This window comes from Mauremys mutica, chromosome 12 (assembly GCF_020497125.1).
Source record: "Mauremys mutica isolate MM-2020 ecotype Southern chromosome 12, ASM2049712v1, whole genome shotgun sequence".
In the NCBI taxonomy this organism is placed as follows: Eukaryota; Metazoa; Chordata; order Testudines; family Geoemydidae; genus Mauremys; species Mauremys mutica.
The window spans coordinates 43,338,131-43,358,311 of NC_059083.1; the positions used below are offsets into that span (position 1 = coordinate 43,338,131).

At 54.2% G+C, this 20,181-nt stretch overlaps 1 protein-coding gene across 1 annotated transcript in view; it reads right to left on the minus strand.

Annotated features, from left to right (window-relative positions):
• Positions 1–720: 720 nt before the first annotated feature.
• The window catches only part of LOC123345969 (butyrophilin subfamily 1 member A1-like), a 33,832-nt gene continuing 14,371 nt past the window's right edge, over positions 721–20,181 (minus strand). Inside the window, exons 4-7 of the mRNA XM_044983108.1 lie at positions 13,940–14,056; positions 8,117–8,137; positions 7,987–8,013; positions 721–1,324 (exon numbers count right to left, since the gene is read on the minus strand). Coding sequence (XP_044839043.1) covers positions 765–1,324; positions 7,987–8,013; positions 8,117–8,137; positions 13,940–14,056 — 725 coding nt within the window. The 3' untranslated portion in view covers positions 721–764. The remainder of the gene's footprint in view (positions 1,325–7,986; positions 8,014–8,116; positions 8,138–13,939; positions 14,057–20,181) is intronic.

A 20,181-nucleotide genomic window follows, 5' to 3' on the forward strand; every position in this document is an offset into this window, starting at 1 on the left:
TCCAAGGAGACCTTTGAGTGCTCTGGGTAACGTTCTCTGGTTTCATTGGAAAGACAGCAGAGAACCCAGGGAGTTACAGAAGGTTCTGGTCACCCTGCTGTCTCTGTCATATGCTTTGCAGGAGTTCACCCAGGATCTCATGCCAGGCAAATGTCCTGTTTGGATTGGACTTAACTTTATAAGCCCTGCAATGAAGTGGACCTGAGCGGATGGCTGCCAATTAAATCAAACACTTTGCATCTTTCCCCATGTTAAATACATCTGAACTGTTTTTAAACATTAGCCAAGCTAATTGTTTATCATGATCTGTATTTATTATTTATTATATAGATTTGAGGGAAGAATCCAAAAATAAATGTAAATAATTCCATTTCTAAAAATATGTTTAGATGCTTGTTTCTGAAGTACTGTTGAAATGTAAATTAAAATATTCTTGTATTTACACCTTGTCACAATAATATTTTCTAAATTAAAATCTTTTTCCTTTCATATTTTACACTGAGATTTCACAGGGAAAGAAAATTCTGACTGGAGTGAATGACCCCATCCCCCACCATCTGCTACCCCTGGGGCAGGGGACAGGGAAGGTGGGGGCTGGGGGTTCCCAGGTGTCCGGTTTTCGACTGGAAGCTCCAGCTGAAAAGGGAAACTGGCAGCGTCCGGTCAGCACAGAAAGTCCAGTTGCTGCAGTAACTGGCCCCCACCACTGGGGGGAGGAAGAGCAGCAGGGCTGGGAGGGGCCAGTCTGTGCCGCAGGGTCACTGTCAGGGACAGAGATTCCCTCCGGCCTGAGCAGGGACCGGGCAGATTATCAGGGGAGCCGCGTTTGTACCCCCAGCGTTGAGACCAGGATAGAAATAAGGGCGGAGCGTCCCGGAGAAGGTGCCAGTGAAAGTGAAGAGATGGGACCTGTCAGTCACATTGTAAAACGAGACGTCGCCCGCCACATAGTCCAGGAAAATCCCCACCCGGCTGGGCCTGACGCTCACGGGGAGGGGGGTCGGGGGGGAGGTGAGGGCCTTGTATCCCCCATCCCTCAGCCACACGGCCCAGTATCCATCCCCAGGTGAGAGTGTGACCAACCCCTTCCTGCTCACAGATTCCCTACAAACCCCCAAGTCCCATCTTGTCTTGTCTCCCACCTCCACCTCCCAGTAACGCCTCCCGCCTGCGAACCCCTCAGCGCCCAGGACACAGGGACAATAATCAAATCTCTCAGGGTTGTCAGGCAGATCCTGGCGTCTGTCTCCGTGTCTCACACGTTTCCGATCCTCCGACAGGATGAGTTTGGGATGAGCCGTGTCTGGATCCAGAGTCACGTCCACTGGGGAGAGAGTCACAGAGTCAGGGCCGGGGGCAGAGGCTGGTCACTGGGATCAAAGGGAAATTAACCTGAGTCCCTGTTAATCACTGGGGCGGGGGGAGGGGTCGTTGCCTGAGGGGAGTCAGGGCCCCTCTGCCTGTGAGGAGACAATGGGGGGGAAAGGGCAGGAGGAGCGGGTTGGGGGTGAGAAGGTGTCAGGGGAGGCAGGGATGGGAGGTGACAGACTGATGCTGGGAGAGGAAAGGGGAGGGGGAGGTGACAGGAGCAGAGGGGGTGGAGGGAGGGACATGGGGTGTGGCAGGCACAAGGGCAATGGGGTGATAAGGGAAGGGAGGGGCACCAGGATGACAGGGGGGTGAAGGGAAGGGCAGGTTCCAGGGGGCTACAAAGGGTGAGGGGAGGGTTGGGCTCCATGGGAGAAGAAGGGAACAGACCCCAGGAGGCTGCGGGGGGGGCAGGAAAGGGGCAGGCACCAGGGGGCAGAGGGGTGTGAGGGAATGGGGGAGCTCCAATGGGGCAGGGGAAATCAAGGGGCAGGTGAGCTGCCAGGGGGTGAGATGAGGAGTGGGGGAGGTGGAACCATGGGGGGGAGAGAATGAACAGGCATTGGTGCCAAAGGGGCAGAATGGGGGGTGAGGGAGCAGGTGAGCAGAAGGGGGCAGAGAGAGGGGTGTGGAGAAGGGCAGGCCCTAGGGGGGCAGAGGCGTGTGCAGGGAGATGTGGGCACCAGGGGGGCAGAGGGAGGATGAAGGGAGGGTGGGGCCCAGAGGTTAGGAGAGGGGGAGGGGAGGGGTGGGGCAGTGCTGAGGTGAGGGGAAGGGCTGAGACCAGGGGTCCCAAAGGGGGGTGAGGGAAGGGACTTGCACCAGGGAGGCAGATGGTGCCAGGGTAGAGCTGGGACTTGGGGCAGAGGGTGGGGAGGGGGATGGGCACTGGGAAGGAAGGGGCCAAGGGCAGGGTCAGGTGTTGGGGGGCAGGAGGAGGGAAGGGGCAGGCAGCAGGAGGGTGCGGGGGGAGGGGAGAGGGCAGGTGCCAGGGGATTGAGGGGGTTGAGCAGAAGGGCAGGCACAGGGAGGGCAGAGGAGGGGAGGGAGAAGCACCAGGGGGCAGAGAGGGGTTAGAGGCAGGGCAGGTGGGCAGAGGGAGGTGTTAGGAGAGGGGATTGGGGAGAGGCAGGTGCCAGGGGGTCAGAGTGGGGCTAGAGGAGGGGTGAGCACAGGGGGACAAGGGAAAGGGCGGGTTCCAGGGGTCAGAGAGGGTGGGGAGAGGGGCAGGTGTCAGGATGGCAGGGGGAGAAGGGATGGGCTGTTCCAGTGGGGCAGAGATGGGTGGAGGGCAGGGGCATGTGCCAGGGAGGCAAAGTGGGAGTAGAGGGGCAGGGGCCCAGGGGAGCAGAAAGGGAGTGAGAAGAGAGGGAGGGATGTTGGTGAGGGGTCAGAATAGACTAGGGTCAAGGGTCCCTCACAGGGGTGGGGGAAGGGGAAGGGAGGGGCAGGAGCCAGAGGTGGGTGAGGGAGAGGCAGGCCCCAGGGAATCTCTGTTGCTTTGGGGCCATGTGTGGTTGGTTTCTCGCTCAGAGCAGGTCAGTGCTGTCCCCACACACACTGGGGGTGCTGCCCTGCTCTAGGAGGAGCAGCTGGGACTCTCCATGCTGGCAGGCCCCACGGGCCCCACCTTCCAGCCAGGGAAACCCCACAGCCAGGCCCTCCCCTCGCCGGGCCGAGCCCTACCCCCACGGGGGCAGTTGTCTGCATTGGGCTCACTTGGGAGGCATTGCAGTGGAAGATTTTGGCGGGGGGGTATAAATGTGCACTAATGGGCCGTTGCTAATGAGGCCAGGGCAGTGGGAGGGGAGGAGGCATTTCCTCACTTACTGCCCCCTCCATCTGGGAGAAGCTGCACTGGGGACCAGTCCCAGTTCACACCTGCACAGCGCGTCTGCACTAGGGGTTTGCACCGGTGCAGCTACATCAGTGCAAGGAAACCCTGGCAGACATGGCTGAGACACTGCTGTGCCAGGCCCCTCCCCGTCACTGGGGTTATGGATCAATAATTACAGGGTCACTGGAGCAGGGGAGCTGGACTCTGGGCTCCCAGGTGGGGGCCTGACCCACTGGGCTGCAGAGTCATTCTCTCTCCCACGCTCTGGCCCAGTGCCCATGGCAGTGTTCAGACACAGGGGGACGTCATCAGACACCTGGAGCCCAGCGGTTCAAGCTCTCATGGCATCACACGGGGGGACTGAACCTGGGGCTCCCAGCTGAGGGCCCAGCCACTGGGCTAAAGGCTACAAGGGAAGCGGCGGCACCTTTTTCTCTTAAATGAAACCAGTCAGCAAACCCGACATGGAGTCGCGAATAGTTTCTTTTGACTCAAAATATAATTTTGCAGCAAATAAACAATTTGTCCAAAACATTTTACCCAGCTCCACTGCAAACCTGTCTGAGCAATTTAGGAGCCCCAATCCCAGTGACCTGCAATGAGAGACTGTCAACATCCCCAGAAACGCAGGTACAGGCAGGCCAGGCTCAGGACATCAGCTGTGAAACACTCCAGAGCTGCGGGTTAATTTGCCCTTTGCAGACAAATGCCTCCTGGGCCCCTGATCTCAGCCCCGTAAATCAGGCTGAAAATAGAGACTCGGCTCCAGTCTGAACTCTCTGCCCAGAGCCATTTGTACCATGGACGTTGGCATCTCCCAGAGCGGATAACAGTCACAGAGACCATCTCAGAGCCCCAGGAGCTCAGGTATCTCCATCTAACGACTGTGCCAGCCACCCCCCTCGCTCCCATTAACCAGCCCTGGGTCAGACATGCTGGGAACTTTCACACCCAGACTCTGGAGACACTTTGGGTCCTTCTACACAGCCTGCAGCAGCGAGTCTTGGAACAGGGTGGACAGATTCAGGCTTACGGGGCTCCCTCTTTGGAATTCAAAATAGCCACAAAGATTTTCAGGTTCTGGCTGGAACTCAGGCTCTGAAGCCCAGGGTGGAGCCAGGTCTGCCCCTCACAGTGCAAGAGGAGACATTGTCTGTGTCCACATCCCCTTCACCCCCTTCCTGGGATGGGGAACAGCAGCCTCAGGGCCCCTCCCTTCACCCCCAGGTCAGGGGAGTGAGAGCCCTCGGCCTCCTGGGCAGTGGGGCCTCCCAGCACAGGTTCCTGGGTGAGCGTGAAAGTGTCTCCACACAGAGAGCTCTGTGCACCTGGCAAATACACAGATGTGCCCGTGGATCAGGATCCGGGATGTTGCTCTGCCCAGGAGTGATGGAAGCTCCCTAAAAGTAGAGGGATCACCCACTCGTGCCAGCCCTTCTCCCTGAGCTCCTGTCCCCGCACCCCTGAACCCTCGCTCTCACACTGCCCCTTCTTCCTGAGCCCCTGCCTTCACCCCACCTCTTCCCCAACACCCTGACCCCCTGGTCTCTCCTCTCGGCCCCCTCCCCCATCCTCCCTAACCCTTACAGCTGGTTAAAAAGTGGGAGGGAACAGCCCTCCCATTGGTAAAAGTGATGGGGCCATGGCCCCTGGCCCCCCTCTTCCAGTGCCCCTTACTCACTCGCTCTCACCCCAGGAGGAGAGGAGCCTTGGGGCAGTGTCAGTGAGTTCAGTGCTGTGGGTACGAGTGGGGTTTACACCCCGGCTGCTGGAGCTCTGTGTATTGAGGGTATAAGGAGACAGAGGCCGTGTCAGCCCCCCACTGTCCTGCCAACGTGGCTCAGCCCTGACATCTGCCGGAGCCTCTCCCTGGTGAGGAATCATCCCTGCAGCCCGTTCAGGCCTTGGCCTCTCTGTGGAGGTGGCTGGTGAGGCTGCTGTTAAGGTGAGTTATGATGTGAGCTCCTGTCTGCTGGGAACCAGACTCTGAGCCTGGGCTGGGATCAGTGACTGGGGAGTGAAAGGCCCCAGCTGCCCTCACTGCCCCCCTGAGCCAGCTGGTTCCCCTTCCCCCCACAGTGCAATACCAACAATGCTCACACTTGGTGACACCCCCAGTGCCCCCAGCGGGCAGGGCGAGGGCCTGTCCAAGGAGCAATGGGCGCAATCTGCAGCAAGGGAGGTTGAGGCTGGAGATGAGGAAACACTTTCTAATTCTCAGGGCAGTGAAGCTCTGGACCTGGCTCCAAGGGAGGTTGTGGGATCCCCGTCACTGGAGGTTTGTAAGAACTGATTGGACAAATCCCTGCCAGGGATAGTCTAGGCCATGCCCCAGTGCAGGGAGCTGGACAAGGTAATCTCTCGAGGTCCCTTCCAGACCTGCATTGCCATGAGTCTAGGTTACAGCTGTTCTGGAGCTGGGCCCAGGGCGTGGTGAGTGGCACGTGACAGATTTAACACTGTTAGTGACCATTTGGCAGCTCAGCGTCCCTGCCAGGAGCCTGGGCTGGTATGTGGCTGCCTGTACCCAGCTCAGCAGGGTGTTACTGGGCCGTGTGGACAGGACCTCGGGTTGGCACCTGTCCGTAGAGATGCCAAGTGTCCGTTTTTTTATTGGAACACCTGGTTGAAAAGGGACCCTGGTGGCTCCAGTTGGCACCACCGACTGGTACATTAAAAGTCTGGTCAGTGGCGCAGCAGGGGCCCAGGGCTAAGGCAGGCTCCTTGCCTGCCCTAGCTCCGTGTGGCTCCTGAAAGAGGCCGCCAGATCCTTGTAGCCCCTAGGCACATGGGCGGCCAGGGAGGCACCTTGTGCTGCCCCTGCCCCAAGTGCTAACTCTGCAGCTCCCATTGGCCGGGAATTGCGACCAGTGGGAGCTGCAGGGGCAGCGTCTGCAGGTGCGAGGGCGGCACGCAGAGCGTCCCTGGCCACCCATGCACCTATGTGCAGCAGGGACCTGGTGGACACTTCCTGGGAGCCGTGGTAAGTGCTGCTTGGACCCTGAATCCCCTCATGCACCCCCTCCCACACCCTGCCCCAGCCCGGAGTCCCCACCTGCACCCAAGCTCCCTCCCAGAGCCCGCACCCCTCACCCCTCCCAACCCCCCGCCACAACCCAGAGCCCCTTCCTTCACCCAAACCCCTCATCCCCAGCCTCACACCAGAGCCCACACCCCCAGCCTGAGTCCTCATCACCTCCCACACCCCAACCCCCTGCCTCAGCCTGGAGTCCCCTCCCACACCCAAGCTCCCTCCTGGAGCCCGCACCACTCACTCCCACCAACACCCCAACCCCCTGCCCCAACCCAGAGCCCCCTCCTTCACCCCAAACCCCTCATTCCTGGCCCCTCCCCAGAGCCCTAACCCCTCCTTCCATACCCCATACCCCTGCCCCAGCCCAGTGAAAGTGACTGAGGGTGGGGGAGAGTGTGTGACGGGAGGATAGAGTGAGTGGGGGCCAGGCCTCGGAGAAGAGGAAGGGCAGGGGCAGGGCCTCAGGGCAGGGGCAGGGCCTCAGGGCAGGGGCGGGGCAGGAGTGTTTGGTTTTGGTAGATTAGAAAGTTGGCAACCCGACCTGTGCAGGTTTCCCCAGGATTGTCCCTTTGTCCATGTCACTCTCCTGGGAAATCTGTGAGTCTGCCCAGGACGTGACAAGTCCCAGGTGTGTCAGTGGCCGTAGCGGGGGAGCTGCGGGGTGGTGGTGCCTACGCAAAGGGAGCTCTGGGTCCAGAGTGCCTGGGAGAGGCAGAGATGGGGCATCTTGGAGCAGTGAGTGAGATCAGGAGCTCAGGGCCAGCAGGGCCCAGTCACCACTGTGCAGGTACCAGCTGTGGGGGTCACCGCTGGGGGCAGCAGGGTAGATTTGGTGCCATGTCCCGCTGGGTGAGGTTGGTACTTGGGGCAGTCCAGGAGCAGGAGCCTCTGGGGGCTGGTGCCCTCTCCTGGGATTCGAAGGGGGAGACAGTGCCCGGGTGAGGGGACAGGTGGTGTACAGGAAGCAGGCAGATTTCCTGTTTTGTTGCACCTCAGAGGTGGCGACCCTAACAGGACCCCCAGCGGTGTTTGTGTAACTGCCCTGGGTGCCCCCCTCCCTCCCAGCTCTGTGTGGTAGGTTACCCTGGAGAGCATGGACCCCTGGGCCAGTGGTGCTGCAGTGTGTGTGCATGGCCCCTGGGCTCTCTGATCCCTGCTGGAGCTGCCCAGACTCTCCCAGCATGCACCAGGGCACACAAACAGTCAGGCACCATACTGGGTACAAACACACACACACCCCTCAGCCACCGCTGTGAGGCTGAAAAGTTGCCGCAGGGGCACAATTTGTTGCAACTGGGTCAGGGGAGCATCACAAGCTGGTTATAAAATCCTGCCTGCCCTTGCAGTGGGGACAGGGCCTTCCCCCCTCAAGATCCATAGGACACTGAAATTGTGGGCTAAAGCTCGGTCTGAGTATAGAAACCCTGCTGCTGGGAAGAGAGCTGAGCAGTTCAGTGCAAATGATGGCCAGATAAGAATGTCCATCCTGCAGAGCCCAGGTAGCGCCCTGGAAAGGTGACACCAGGGGCAGTATTCCCTCACCAATCAGCCCTTTCCCAAAGGGAGCAGGTCCCTGCTCTGCAACGAACCTGGGGTGTCACCTGCCCCTTTCCATCCACCCAGTGACATTGCTGTTTCCAGCCTATTGAATGTCATAGGAAAATGCTCTGTGCAGGGAAAGGAGCAGAGAGCTCCCGGCGGGAGGTGGGTGTTACCATGGATAAAACATCAGTGGTATGTACAGTACCTGCGTAGATCTGGGCGCGTCTCCACCCTGCAACCAAACACAGACAGAGGGGTGAGAACGCCCCTGAACACCGACACGCTGAGCAGGAGACAATGTCACACAGGGTGATACTGGGGGGAATGGAACTTACTGAGCTCAGCCTGGAGTTTGTCTAAAAATAAAACAAAGAGAAATGAGTCAATACCACATAAAGTGACCAGATGTCCCGATTTTATAGGGACAGTCCCGATATTTGGGGCTTTGTCTTATACAGGTGCCTATTACCCCTCATCCCCTATCCCGATTTTTCACACTTACTGTCTGGTCACCCTAATATCACATTATCTTGCAGAGGAGAAGTGAGTCAAAAAGACTTTAAAGCAGGGAAGTTAAAATCCTTAGACTCAGCCTGGAGGCTACATCAGCAACCAGAGCCTGGCACCTCCTGAGCAGCAAAGGAATTAGCAAGGGGAGAAATATTGTAACCCCACCCGGCCAGGTGCAGGAGGTGGTAGAGCCAAACAGGGATCCCTCAGCAAATGGAAAATATTAACCCTGTGAAGCCAGTAGAAAGGAGCATGCAGTACATCGGGTGAAGTGCATGATGGGAATTAGGAGGCTAAAATGGAATTAGGAGAGTGAACGTCCAGAGAGATAAAACAAATACCAGGGAATTATTTCAGTCCATCAGTATCAGGAAGTCTGTGAGAGAATCAATGGGTCCCCTGGATCCACAGGGGAGAAAGGGAGCAACTCAGGAGGGTAAGGACAATGCTGAGAGACTGACTGGTTTCTTTGCATCAGTTTCTACCACCGAGGTTGCTGGAGAGAGACTTGCCCTGGAGCTGCTCTGTTCAGGAAATGAATATCAGGGATTGAGGTGTGAAGAGGAGATATTGGAACAACTGATAAATTAAAGAGCCAGCAGCCACCAAGAGCAGCATAGATCCCTGCCAGGTGGCAAATGCCCAAGAGATCTGAAATGACATCAGACAATATGGCTGAGCTGCTAACGATAATACGCATCTCTCATTAAATCAGCTACACTCTTGGAGATCCAGAAGACTGGGAATGTTGTCCCCAGCTTTAAAAATTTGGCCGGAGTAATTCTGAGAGTTACAGCCCAGTGAGCCTTACGTCAGCGCCTGGCAAACTGGCTGAAACAAGAACTAAACCAGAATTCTAAATCCACTGTATGAGAATGACGGGAAAAAGTCCAACCAGCACAGCTGGAAAAGAAAGCTGAGGGTATGTCTACACTTAAACCCCTACAGCAGTGTAGCTGCACCACTGCTGCTGGGGGGCTTCAGCATAGACACTACCTGTGCTGAGGGGAGGGATTCTCCCATTGTCATAGGTGACCCACCTCCCCCAGAGTCAGTAGCTAAGTTGATTCTTCCGTCGACCTAGCACTGTCTACACCAGAGGTTAGCTTGGTAAATATAAACTACATCTCTCAGGGGTGTGGATTCACACTCCAGAAAAATGTAGCTACACCAGTATAAATTCCTAGAGTAGACTAGGCTTGTGTCTCACTAATTAATTAAATGCCAGTGAGTATGTCAGTATAGTATGGCACAAAGGAGAACCCAATGGCATAATTGATGTGGACTGTGAAAGCCTTTGAAAAAGTTCCTCACAAAAAGTTTTTAAGGAAACTAAGGCTGTCTACACTACCACTTATGGCTGCGAAACTTATGTCACTCAGAGGTGTGACTATTCCACCCCCTGAGCAACATAAATTAAACTGGCATAAGTGTTGGTGTGCACAGCTATGTCAGTGGGAGAAACTCTCCTGCCCACATAGCTACCACCGCCCGCAGGAGGTGAATCATTATGCCGATGGGAGAACACTCTCCTGTTGGCGCAGAGTGGCTCCCCTAGAGATCTTACAGTGGCCCGGCTGCATCAGTACAGCTGTAGTGTTAGAAGCTCTGTAGTGCAGAAATAGCCTAAGTCATCATGGGGTGAGGGGTAAAGTATTGTCCTGGATCAGAAACCAGTTAAATGAGAGAAAACAAAGAGCAGGAATAAATGGTCGATTTTCATATGGAAAAAGATTAGCAGTGGGGTTCCTCAAAGTTGGGTATTAGGACGGGTGTTTAGTCTATTTCAGTGGTTCTCAAACTGTGGGTCAAGACCCCAAAGTGGGTTGTGACCCTGTTTTAATGGAGTTGCCAGGGGTGGCTTAGACTTGCTGGGGCCTGGGCCCGAAGCCCGAGTCCCACCACCTGGGGCTGAAGCTGAAGCCCGAGGGCTTCAGCCCTGGGCACTGGGGTTCAGATTACAGGCCCCCTGTCTGGGATGGAAGCCCTTGGGATTCAGCTTTGGCCCTGCCCCCGCCCCCCACCCAGGGAGCAGGACTCGGGCAGGCTCAAACTTCGGTCTCCCGTCCTGGGGTCGTGTAGTAATTGTTGTTGTCAGACGGGGGTCGCGGTGCAATGAAGTTTGAGAGCCCCTGATCTATTTATCAGTGACACAGAACAAAGGATAAGCCCTAAAGTGGCAAAATGTGCAGCTCACACCCAATGATTTAGGTTACCAAAGAAGTCTGAGTTATTTCAGAAGCACCAAGCTTGGATAACCTGATGGCTGATGAAATTCAGTGTTGATCAATGTGAGGTAACGCACATTACAAGGATAATCAGACCTGCGCATGCAGGTTACTGGCTTTAAAATACTCAGGAAAAAGACCTGGGCAGCCCTGTGGACACCTCTGTGAAGAGCTCTGCTCAATGTGATCTAAACTCTCAGGGTGAGATTCTGTGCTCAGAACCTGCAGCCCAGGGGCACTTGAGGGCTCAGGCAGCTTTAAGCGCTGCCCCGTATCCTCCTGACCTGGGTGCTCTGGATGCCAAAGCAGCCCCCGCTGTAACTCAGGGCTTGTCTGCAGGGCAAAGTAACACCTGTATAAAATAAGTTGGGCATTTAAACCACTCATGTTATACCAGCGCAATGCTCCATATGAAATAAACTTATTCCATAATAAGAGTGAGTTTTTCTGGCTTAGCTTGTGCCTTTAGTTACAGCAGCGACCTGGGCATATGGGCAGCAGCACGGCCCAGGATCTCTGCAGCACCGTGCGCTGTGGCCCTGCCCCAACACCCCCCTCTTGTTCCCAGCCCCATCTTCCCTACACCCCTACAATAGGGCTTGTGAGTGGGTCCTCAGAGGGCAGCCCGCAGCTGTTCACTGCTCTGCCTGCACTGGAGGAATCCTCCCTCAGCTGGATCCAGGTCTTCTGGAGCCCATTTACACTGTTTTGGTCCTTTTACTGACAATAAAGGGGTTGAAGGATGGGTGAAAATCTCATGCTCCATTTATTAAAAGGTGTCCAGCCTTTCTGGGTATGAAGGTAGCATTGAGCAAGTGACCTGGGTGTAAGCAGTGCTCCAGCCCACTGAGATCTGCCTGAGTCTGCAGGCAGCGCTGTTTGCTGCTCACACTCATCCAGTGGCGTTGGGATGGTGACATTAAAGCCTGATCAATGACAATTTAATTGTCACCATTTGCAATTACCTCAATGCTGATCATTTTAACAGAAACATCCAACTTCTGTGCTTCTCCCGCACAGTTGGATGCAAGGACTGATACTGAGGAGGGAGCGGGGCAGTGGGGCAATGGCAGATACTGGGGCAGAAGGCAGTGGGGCAGCTACCTGTCATCAAAGGTTGCTGGGGTGAGGAACAGTGAATTCAATTCCCTCCATTCAAATACTTTTATGCTAAAACAGGAAGGGAAAGAGGAGATACATTTCCCTTTCCCTCCCCTCCCCCAATAGGAAATGCCTCCTGGAAATGAGAGCAAACGCACACACATAAACACACAGCACATGGTCACTGAGGGTGAAATCCTGCCCCTTCCCTCTTTACATGGCTGTGGAAGGGGGGATCCCAAGTGAGAGATCCTGTTAAATACTGGACAAGTCTTATAGTCTCCAGCCATGAGCCTGGCCCATGTGGGCTGCTAGACAGAGCTGCTCAGGCCTCTTCCCCTTCGCAGCTCATCTGTGTGAGTGCGACACAGAGAGAGAAAAGGGCGAGAGGTTGGATTTCATTCCATCACGTGTAGGGTGAAGTTCCTATTACTGTTTAACGCAGCTCCGCTGTAGTTATGAGACGGAGAAACAAAGAGCTGGACAAATGGGTCACACAGATAGGTCTGTCTGTGGAGGACTCTGCCCTCTGCGTCCCTGCTGCCTGGGACTGGACTGCAGCGATGGATGGTTCAACCTGTCCCCACAGGCTGTGGCCTCTATGGGTCGTAGCAGCCGACCCTGCTGCTTGAGTCCTAGACCCACTCACATCAGATATGGCTGTTGTGGGAAGGAAGGTCTCTGTTTATTGAGTTCCTTGGCAGGTGCCCTCTGTGCCCATCCCTTGAATGGCCCCAGCTCCCGACTGTGGGGATGGGGGAGGGAAGAGAGCGATGGGAATGGGACTCTGACCTGGGCTGGATAAGGAACAGGATCTTGTTGGCTCCATCCTAGGCCAGATCCTGATCTTGTGGGTGGTGTCTGCCCCTTGGTCCTAGGGATAACAGGGAAGAGCTCCCCCTAGGGGCTTGGTAGATAGTGGGTGTCCCAGCAAAGGATGGGGTGGACGTGCCCTTCCTAAGCTGGATGCTCAGGTTATTATCACTGCTGAGCACAGCCTGAGCTAGAGCATCTTGTGCCCAGTGTGAGCAGCGTGTCAGACCAGCCATGCAAATCCTGAGTGTGTTTGTGTTATTACAGCATCCTAGCCACAGCTCACCATGGCAGCTAGTGCGGAGAATTCTCTGAAAGTCCAGGGAACAAGACAGTGACAGTTAATGGTTCTGATTGTTTAGTGTTTGGAAATGAGTCCAGCATAGCTCTCTTTGGGCACATACATGACTTTTACATACAACTCAAAATGAGTTAATCCCTGCCACCTAAACATGGACTCAACCCACATAACGTATCTGTTAAAGCAGGGCTGGGGAACCTTTTTCTATCAGGGGCCGCTGACCCACAGAAAAAAATAGTCGGGGGCCACACAGCCCCACAGGCAGGGGGTGGGGCGCAGAGGCTCGGGGATTCCCCTAGGCTCTGGAGTGGTGCCAGAAATGAGGGGCTCAGAGTGTGGGATGGGGCTCCAGGTTGGGGCAGGGGGTTGAGGTGTGGGAGGAGGTGAGGGCTCTGTCTGGAAGTCTGGGCTTGGGATGAGGGGTTTTGGGTGCAGGAGAGGGCTCCAGGCTGGGGCAAAGGGGTTTGGAGTGCAGGAGGTGGCTGAGGGCTGGGCAGGGAGTTGGGGTGTGGGCTCCAGCTGGGGGTCTGGGCCCTGGGGTGGGGCCACGGATGGGACAGGGGGTTGGGGTGCAGGAGGAGGTTCGGGGTGCAGGTTCCAGGATGGAGTTTTGGTGTAGGAGGCATTTATTCATTTATTTATAAATGGACACAAATCTGACATCAGGAATTATAACATTCAAAAACCAATAGGAGAACACTTCAATCTCTCTGGTCACTCAATAACAGACATCAAAGTGGCAATTCTACAACAAATAAACTTCAAAAACAGACTGCAACATGAAACTGCAGAACTGGAATTAATTTGCAAACTGGACACCATCAGATTAGGCCTGAATAAAGACTGAGAGTGGATTGGTCATTACAAAACCTAATTTCCCCCATACTAATTTCCCCCTACTGTTACTCACACCTTCTTGTCAACTGTTTGAAATGGGCTACTCTCATTACCACTACAAAAGTGATTTTTCCTCTCTTGGTATCCTACTGTTAATTGAATTGTCTCGTTAGATTGACCATCCCCTCTCCCCCGCCCACCCAACTTGGTAAGGCAACTGCCATCTTTTCATGTGCTGTGTATTTATACCTGCTCCTGTATTTTCACGCCATGCATCTGATGAAGTGGGTTCTAGCCACTTATGCCCAAATAAATTTGTTAATCTCTCTCTCTCTCTCTCTCAAAGTTCCCGCCTCTTGTTACTTAACCTTTTGCTCTGTGTTGCCTCCAGAAGCAGTAACTGGCCACGGGAAGGAGAACAGCCAGGAGAATCAGGATCACACCCAGAGCCACCATCCAGGGACTGACTCGCGGAAAAAACAGCTCTGCAAGAGAAAGTGCCATTGACTTAGGAGCAAACATGTCCGGAATAAAGGCAGGACACTGTGACAGTTAAAAGAATCTCACAGGGAAATATACAGGGAGATGTGGCTGCTTTATGCTTTATTATTAAACTAGTGAGAGCCCAAGCTTTAGCCTGGTTACTGAACATGGTTAATTAATGGGAGGGGACATGTTGGGGGGTCGGGTGCAGCTCCATTATGCCACTCCTATCCCCCACTGACATAAGTTCAGGCATTTCCTATGTTGCTCTAAGTGATCCCCAAACTGCAGCCAGTGCAGAGTAGCCCTTAGAATCAGAGAATTGTGACCAGCTTCCTGACACCCCCGACTCTCCTCAGCCATATGAAAGAATCTGGCCCGAAATATGTTAATGCAGGATTTTAATAAAAACAAAAGTTGAGCCTCGAGATGCAGAGTAATAATTCCTCCAGATTCCGCTTCCCTGGGTTTGGAGCAATGGATGGCTAGAGGGTCCTTGCTAAATGATTAGTGCGATGTTTTGAAAACTGTGTAAAAATTACAAGCTGACACTTGAAATCCTGAGGGGATTCCTGGTCCTGCTTGCAGGCTAAGGGGCTCTGCAGGGATTGTACATCTGGGTCCTCTGCAGTCAGTCTGCAAAAAGCCAGCCTAGAGCAGGGTGGGTTTGGTTCTGCCTCTCTGCCTTAGGGAGCAGCCTGCTTTGTCTCTCTCTGTATTTGGCTGTGGCGTGTTAGAGTTCTGGGTTCTTAGAAATAAAGCAGAGTGACACGGCAGCCTTTCAGGAACAGTATTTATGTTTTGTTTCTATCTCTCCGTGTGTGCTGTGAACGTAAAAATCAGGTAATGCTGGGCATAGCATAGACTAACCAGCAGTGCAGCACTATGAGACCTCAGACAAATAGTGCTTTACAAATACAACATTCTTACTCTTACAGTGATGAAATATTCATTCGATAGTAACCAAGTTATTTGGTAGATAATAACACATAAAATCACAACCTTTTTTTCTAAAAATTAACACGCTCTTAGGTAAGATTTTGTTTCTGCATATTTGGGGCCTGAACTTTTATTGCTGGCATTTTCAGATGTAATCTCAGGCCTGGTCTACACTAGGACTTTAAATCGAATATAGCAGCGTTAATTCGAATTAACCGCTCAACCGTCCACACCAGGAAGCCGTTTAATTCGACCTAGAGGGCTCTTTAGTTCGAATTCGGTACTCCACCCCGATGAGAGGAGTAGCGCTAAATTCGACATGGCTATGTCGAATTAGGCTAGGTGTGGATGCAAATCGAACTTACTAGCTCCGGGAGCTATCCCACAGTGCACCACTCTGTTGACGCTCTGGACAGCAGTCCAAGCTTGGATTCTCTGACCAGCCACACAGGAAACGACCCGGGAAAATTTGAATTCCTTTTCCTGTCTGGGCACTTTGAATCTGATGTCCTGGTTGGACATCGGGGCGAGCTCAGCAGCACCTGCAACGATGCAGAGCTCTCCAGCAGAGGAGTCCATGCAATCCCAGAATAGAAAGAGGTCCCCAGCATGGACAGACCGTGAAGTCCTGGATCTGATCGCTGTGTGGGGCGATGAGTCTGTGCTTTCGGAGCTGCGCTCCAACAAACGGAATGCAAAGACCTACGAGAAGGTCTCCAAAGCCATGGCACTCAGAGGATACAGCCGGGATACAACGCAGTGCCGCGTGAAAATCAAGGACCTGAGACAAGGCTACCAAAAAGTCAGAGCGGCAAACGGACGCTCTGGAGCACAGCCCCAGACATGCCGCTTCTACGAGGCACTGCATGCCATTCTAGGTGGGTCTGCCACCACTGCCCCACCAGTGACCGTGGACACTGAGTATGGGATAGTGTCGAGGGGCAGTTCCTCGGCGATGTTCGCCAATGGGGAAGATGAGGAAGGGTTTGTGGAGGACGACGCAGGCGACAGCGCTTACAATACCGCTTTCCCCGACAGCCAGGATCTCTTCATCACCCTCACAGAGATCCCCTACCAACCCTCCCCGGCCGTTAACCCGGACTCAGAATCAGGGGAAGGATCAGTCGGTAAGTGCTATAAACATGGAAACATTTATTTTTTAAAAAACAGGAATAAAAAATATGTAAAAACTATATAAAAACTTTTCCTTAAAAAACTATATAAAGAGAAGGTCCACACATATAGGGATGGAACAGAAATCCTCCTGGGACACTTCCACGAAGCTCTTGGAGAGCAGCTCGAAAAGTCTCCGCAGGAGGTTCCTGGGGAGAGGTGCCTTATTTGGTGCTCCGTGGAAGCACACTCTTCCGCACCAGGCCATCCTAATGTACAGCGGAATCATTGCCTCCACCAGCATTGCAGCGTACGGTCCTGGTCTGTGCAGGGATTCTAGCAGCATCCTCTCTCTCTCTCTCCGAGTGACCCGCCTCAGGGTAATCTCGTTCGGCGACTGCTGCATCTAATTAGGGCAATTAGTGTACTATTACTATTGTGAATGCTTGACTTTTACTTTGCATAGCAATGACCTTCGTTTAACAGCCACGTGTTGGAGGCCGCAGAGGAAAAGCATACAGTGATCTTTCCCGGGCACAGCCGCGAGGGGCTGGAACAGGGTCAGACTTTATGCTTTACAGATTGCCTTCAGCGGGAGGGCACAGCTATCCATTAACTGTTAAGCAGCCTATAGTGTAGTGCTTACCAGGCCTGGCTGCTACACGGATTCAGCTGTACCGCCCCGCTTGTCCGATCTCCTGTGCAAGACCGCAGCCAATGAAAGCGTATTCCGAAATCTCGAACTTGTCCTGAGAGCTCGTGAGACTAGGTGCCCTGTATGGTCTTGTTCACAGAAACTGACTAGACTGTGTTCAGTGTTCGCAAACATGTATCTTTTCAAGGAAATCACTTCCTTTTTCCCATCACACAGCTGCGGGTCTTTCACGAACTGCCCCGGCATCCCCCTCACAGAGGCTGGCGCAGATTAGGCGGCGAAAGAAAAAGACTAGGGACGACATGTTCTCTGAACTGATGGCTTGCTCCAGAGCCGAGGCGGCCGAGCAGAGACAGTGGAGGGAGACCCTATGTCAGCACCAGCGCTCACACAGCGAACGGGAGGACAGGTGGCGGCAGGAAGACCAGCAGGCGACTCAAACGCTGCTTGGGCTAATGAGGGAGCAAACGGACACGCTCCGGCGCCTTGTAGATGTTCTGCAGGACCGCAGGCAGGAGCAGAGAGCCCCCCTGAACTGTATCTGCAACCGCCTTCCCCCGCCACAAAGTCCTGTCCCCCCCTCACCAAAAATCACAAGAAGGAGGGGCGCTAGGGGCCGTGAAAACTGTCACTCCACCCCAGCAGAGCGCTCATGTACCAAACAGCTCTCATTCCCTAAAGTATGAGAAGTGCTTCCCTTCCTGGATCACCCAGTCCCAAATCCAAGTTTCATCCCCCCACTGTGTAGTTGAGTATTAAAAGTAGTTTGTTGTTATTCACTGTTTCCATCACGTTTTCCTTGTCAGAAGACTTTGTGTGAAGGGGGGAGGGTTTTTTTAATTGCATAGGACAGCCTCCATTACCAGGGTACAGACTTGGGGGCAGGATCAACAGCAGGACACACACAGACTGCAGTCACTAGGCACTAGGGTCATTCTGGGAAGTGAATGCTGCCCCGGGTCAGTCTGTGAGGTGTATGCTGCCCCAGGGTCCTAGCGCCTGACATCCACAAATGGCAAGGCAGGCTGCCCTTACCATGCCCTTCCACCCTAGCCACGAGCCTCTCCGATGCCCTGAGCCCCAGCAAGAGCCCTCATCCACGGACACATACTCACCCTTCCCACACACCCCTCACCCCTTCCTACGCCCCAACCCCCAGCCCAGAGCCTGCATCCAAACTCCGTCCCAAAGACGGCACCCCTCACCCCTTCCTGCAAACCCACCCCTTCCTGCACACCCACCTGCAACCGTCCTCCCCCCAGAGACCGCTGTAGGAGCAGGAGCCTGTCATTCCTCTAGTGTAGAAGCGGTCTGGACATCAGTGCACACCGTACCCACCACAGTCCGTGTCCATGTTTCAACCCTTGAACAGGAATTCATAATTAAAGAAAACTTTATTAATAATCAGTGTTCCATTAAAGTTATTTTAAAACGTGTGTTGGAAGGGGGGAAACCTGGAGAACGGGGTATGTAACCGCAGATCGAAGTCAACAGTCACTGAAACAGGCTCAGGTTCAGCTTCTCTGTAAATCAACTGGAGAGTCATAGGTTACCCTACTCTCCGAGGAACCTATCTTTCAAAGCCTCCCGGATGCACAGCACTTCCCGCTGGGATCTTCTATCGGCACGGCTGTCTGGCTGAGCATAATCAGCAGCCAGGCGATTGGCCTCAACCTCCCATCCAGCCATAAAGGTCTTCCCCTTGCTCTCACAGAGATTGTGGAGCACACAGCAAGCAGCAATAACAACGGGGATATTTTTTTCGCTGAGGTCTGAGCGAGTCAGTAAGCTCCGCCATCTGCCCTTGAGACGTCTGAAAGCACACTCCACCACCATTCTGCACTTGCTCAGCCGGTAGTTGAAGAGTTCCTTCTCACTGTCCAAGGCGCCTGTATAGGGCTTCATGAGCCAGGGCATTAGCGGGTAGGCCGGGTCCCCGAGGATCACTGTAGGCATCTGCACATCCCCAACCGTTATTTTGTGGTCCGGGAAGAAACTACCTGCCTGGAGGCGTTTAAACAGACCAGAGTTCCTGAACACACGCGCGTCATGAACCTTGCCCGGCCACCCGACGTAGATGTTGGTAAAACGTCCCCTATGGTCCACCAGTGCTTGCAGCACCATTGAAAAGTAGCCCTTTCGGTTAATGTACTCGCTGGCCTGGTGGGCCGGTCCCAGGATAGGGATGTGAGTGCCATCTATAGCCCCACCGCAGTTAGGGGAATCCCATCGCGCCGAAGCCATCTATGACGACCTGGACGTTTCCCAGGGTCACTACCTTTGAGAACAGTTGCTCAACGATTGCGTGGGCTACTTGAATCACAGCAAGCCCTACGGTAGATTTGCCCACGCCAAAGTGGTTCGCTACTGACCGGTAGCTGTCTGGCATTGCAAGTTTCCAGAGGGCTATGGCCACTCACTTCTGCACAGTCAGGGCTGCTCGCATCCGGGTGTCCTGGCGCTTCAGGGCAGGGGCCAGCAAGTCACAGAGTTCAAGGAAAGTGCCCTTACGCATCCTGAAGTTTCACAGCCACTGTGATTCATCCCAGACCTGCAGCACTATGTGGTCCCACCAGTCCGTGCTTGTTTCCCGGGCCCAGAATTGCCGTTCCACACCATGAACTTAACCCATTGCCACCATGATCTCCACTGCGCGGCGTACCCTGCTTTGTGAGAGGTCTGCGCCACTCTGTGACTTCCTGTCCTCACCGCGCTGCCGGAGCCTCCTCGCCCGATTTCTCAGCAGCTGACTGTGGAAGAGGTGGACGATAAGGTGCGAGGAGTTGACAACGGCCATAAGTGCAGCGATGATCGCAGCGGGCTCCATGCTCGCAGTGCTGTGGCGTCCGAGCTGTAACCGACCAGAGAAGGGCGCGAACAGATTTCCCGCCGGCGCTTTCAAGGAGAGAGGGCGGGAGTGATGGTTCAATGATGACAGTTACCCAAAACCACCCTCGACACATTTTTTCCCCCAGCAGGCATTGGGGGCTCTACCCAGCATTCCACTGGGCAGCGGGGACTGCGGGAACTGTGGGATAGCTTCCCACAGTGCACCGCTTCCAAAGTCGACGCTGGCCCCGTTACTGTGGACTCAGACAGTCGAATTAGTGTATTTAGTGTGGATACACAAATTCGACTTCATAAGGTCGATTCCACAAATTCGAATTAAGTAGATTCGAAATAGTCTTGTAATGTAGACGTACCCTAAGTAGCAGCGCTCAGGCCATATTCAGGGCTCTCTTGTGCTAGTCAGGAAAAGTGACTATTACCCAGATTTTCATAAATATTTAGCACCAAAACTCTCATTGAGAACAAAGGAGAATTCCCTCCCCCACAGAGAATTGTGATGTTCACAACATGTGTGCGCGTGAACGCACACACACGCACACACACACACACAAAGTGAGATACAAGCATAAA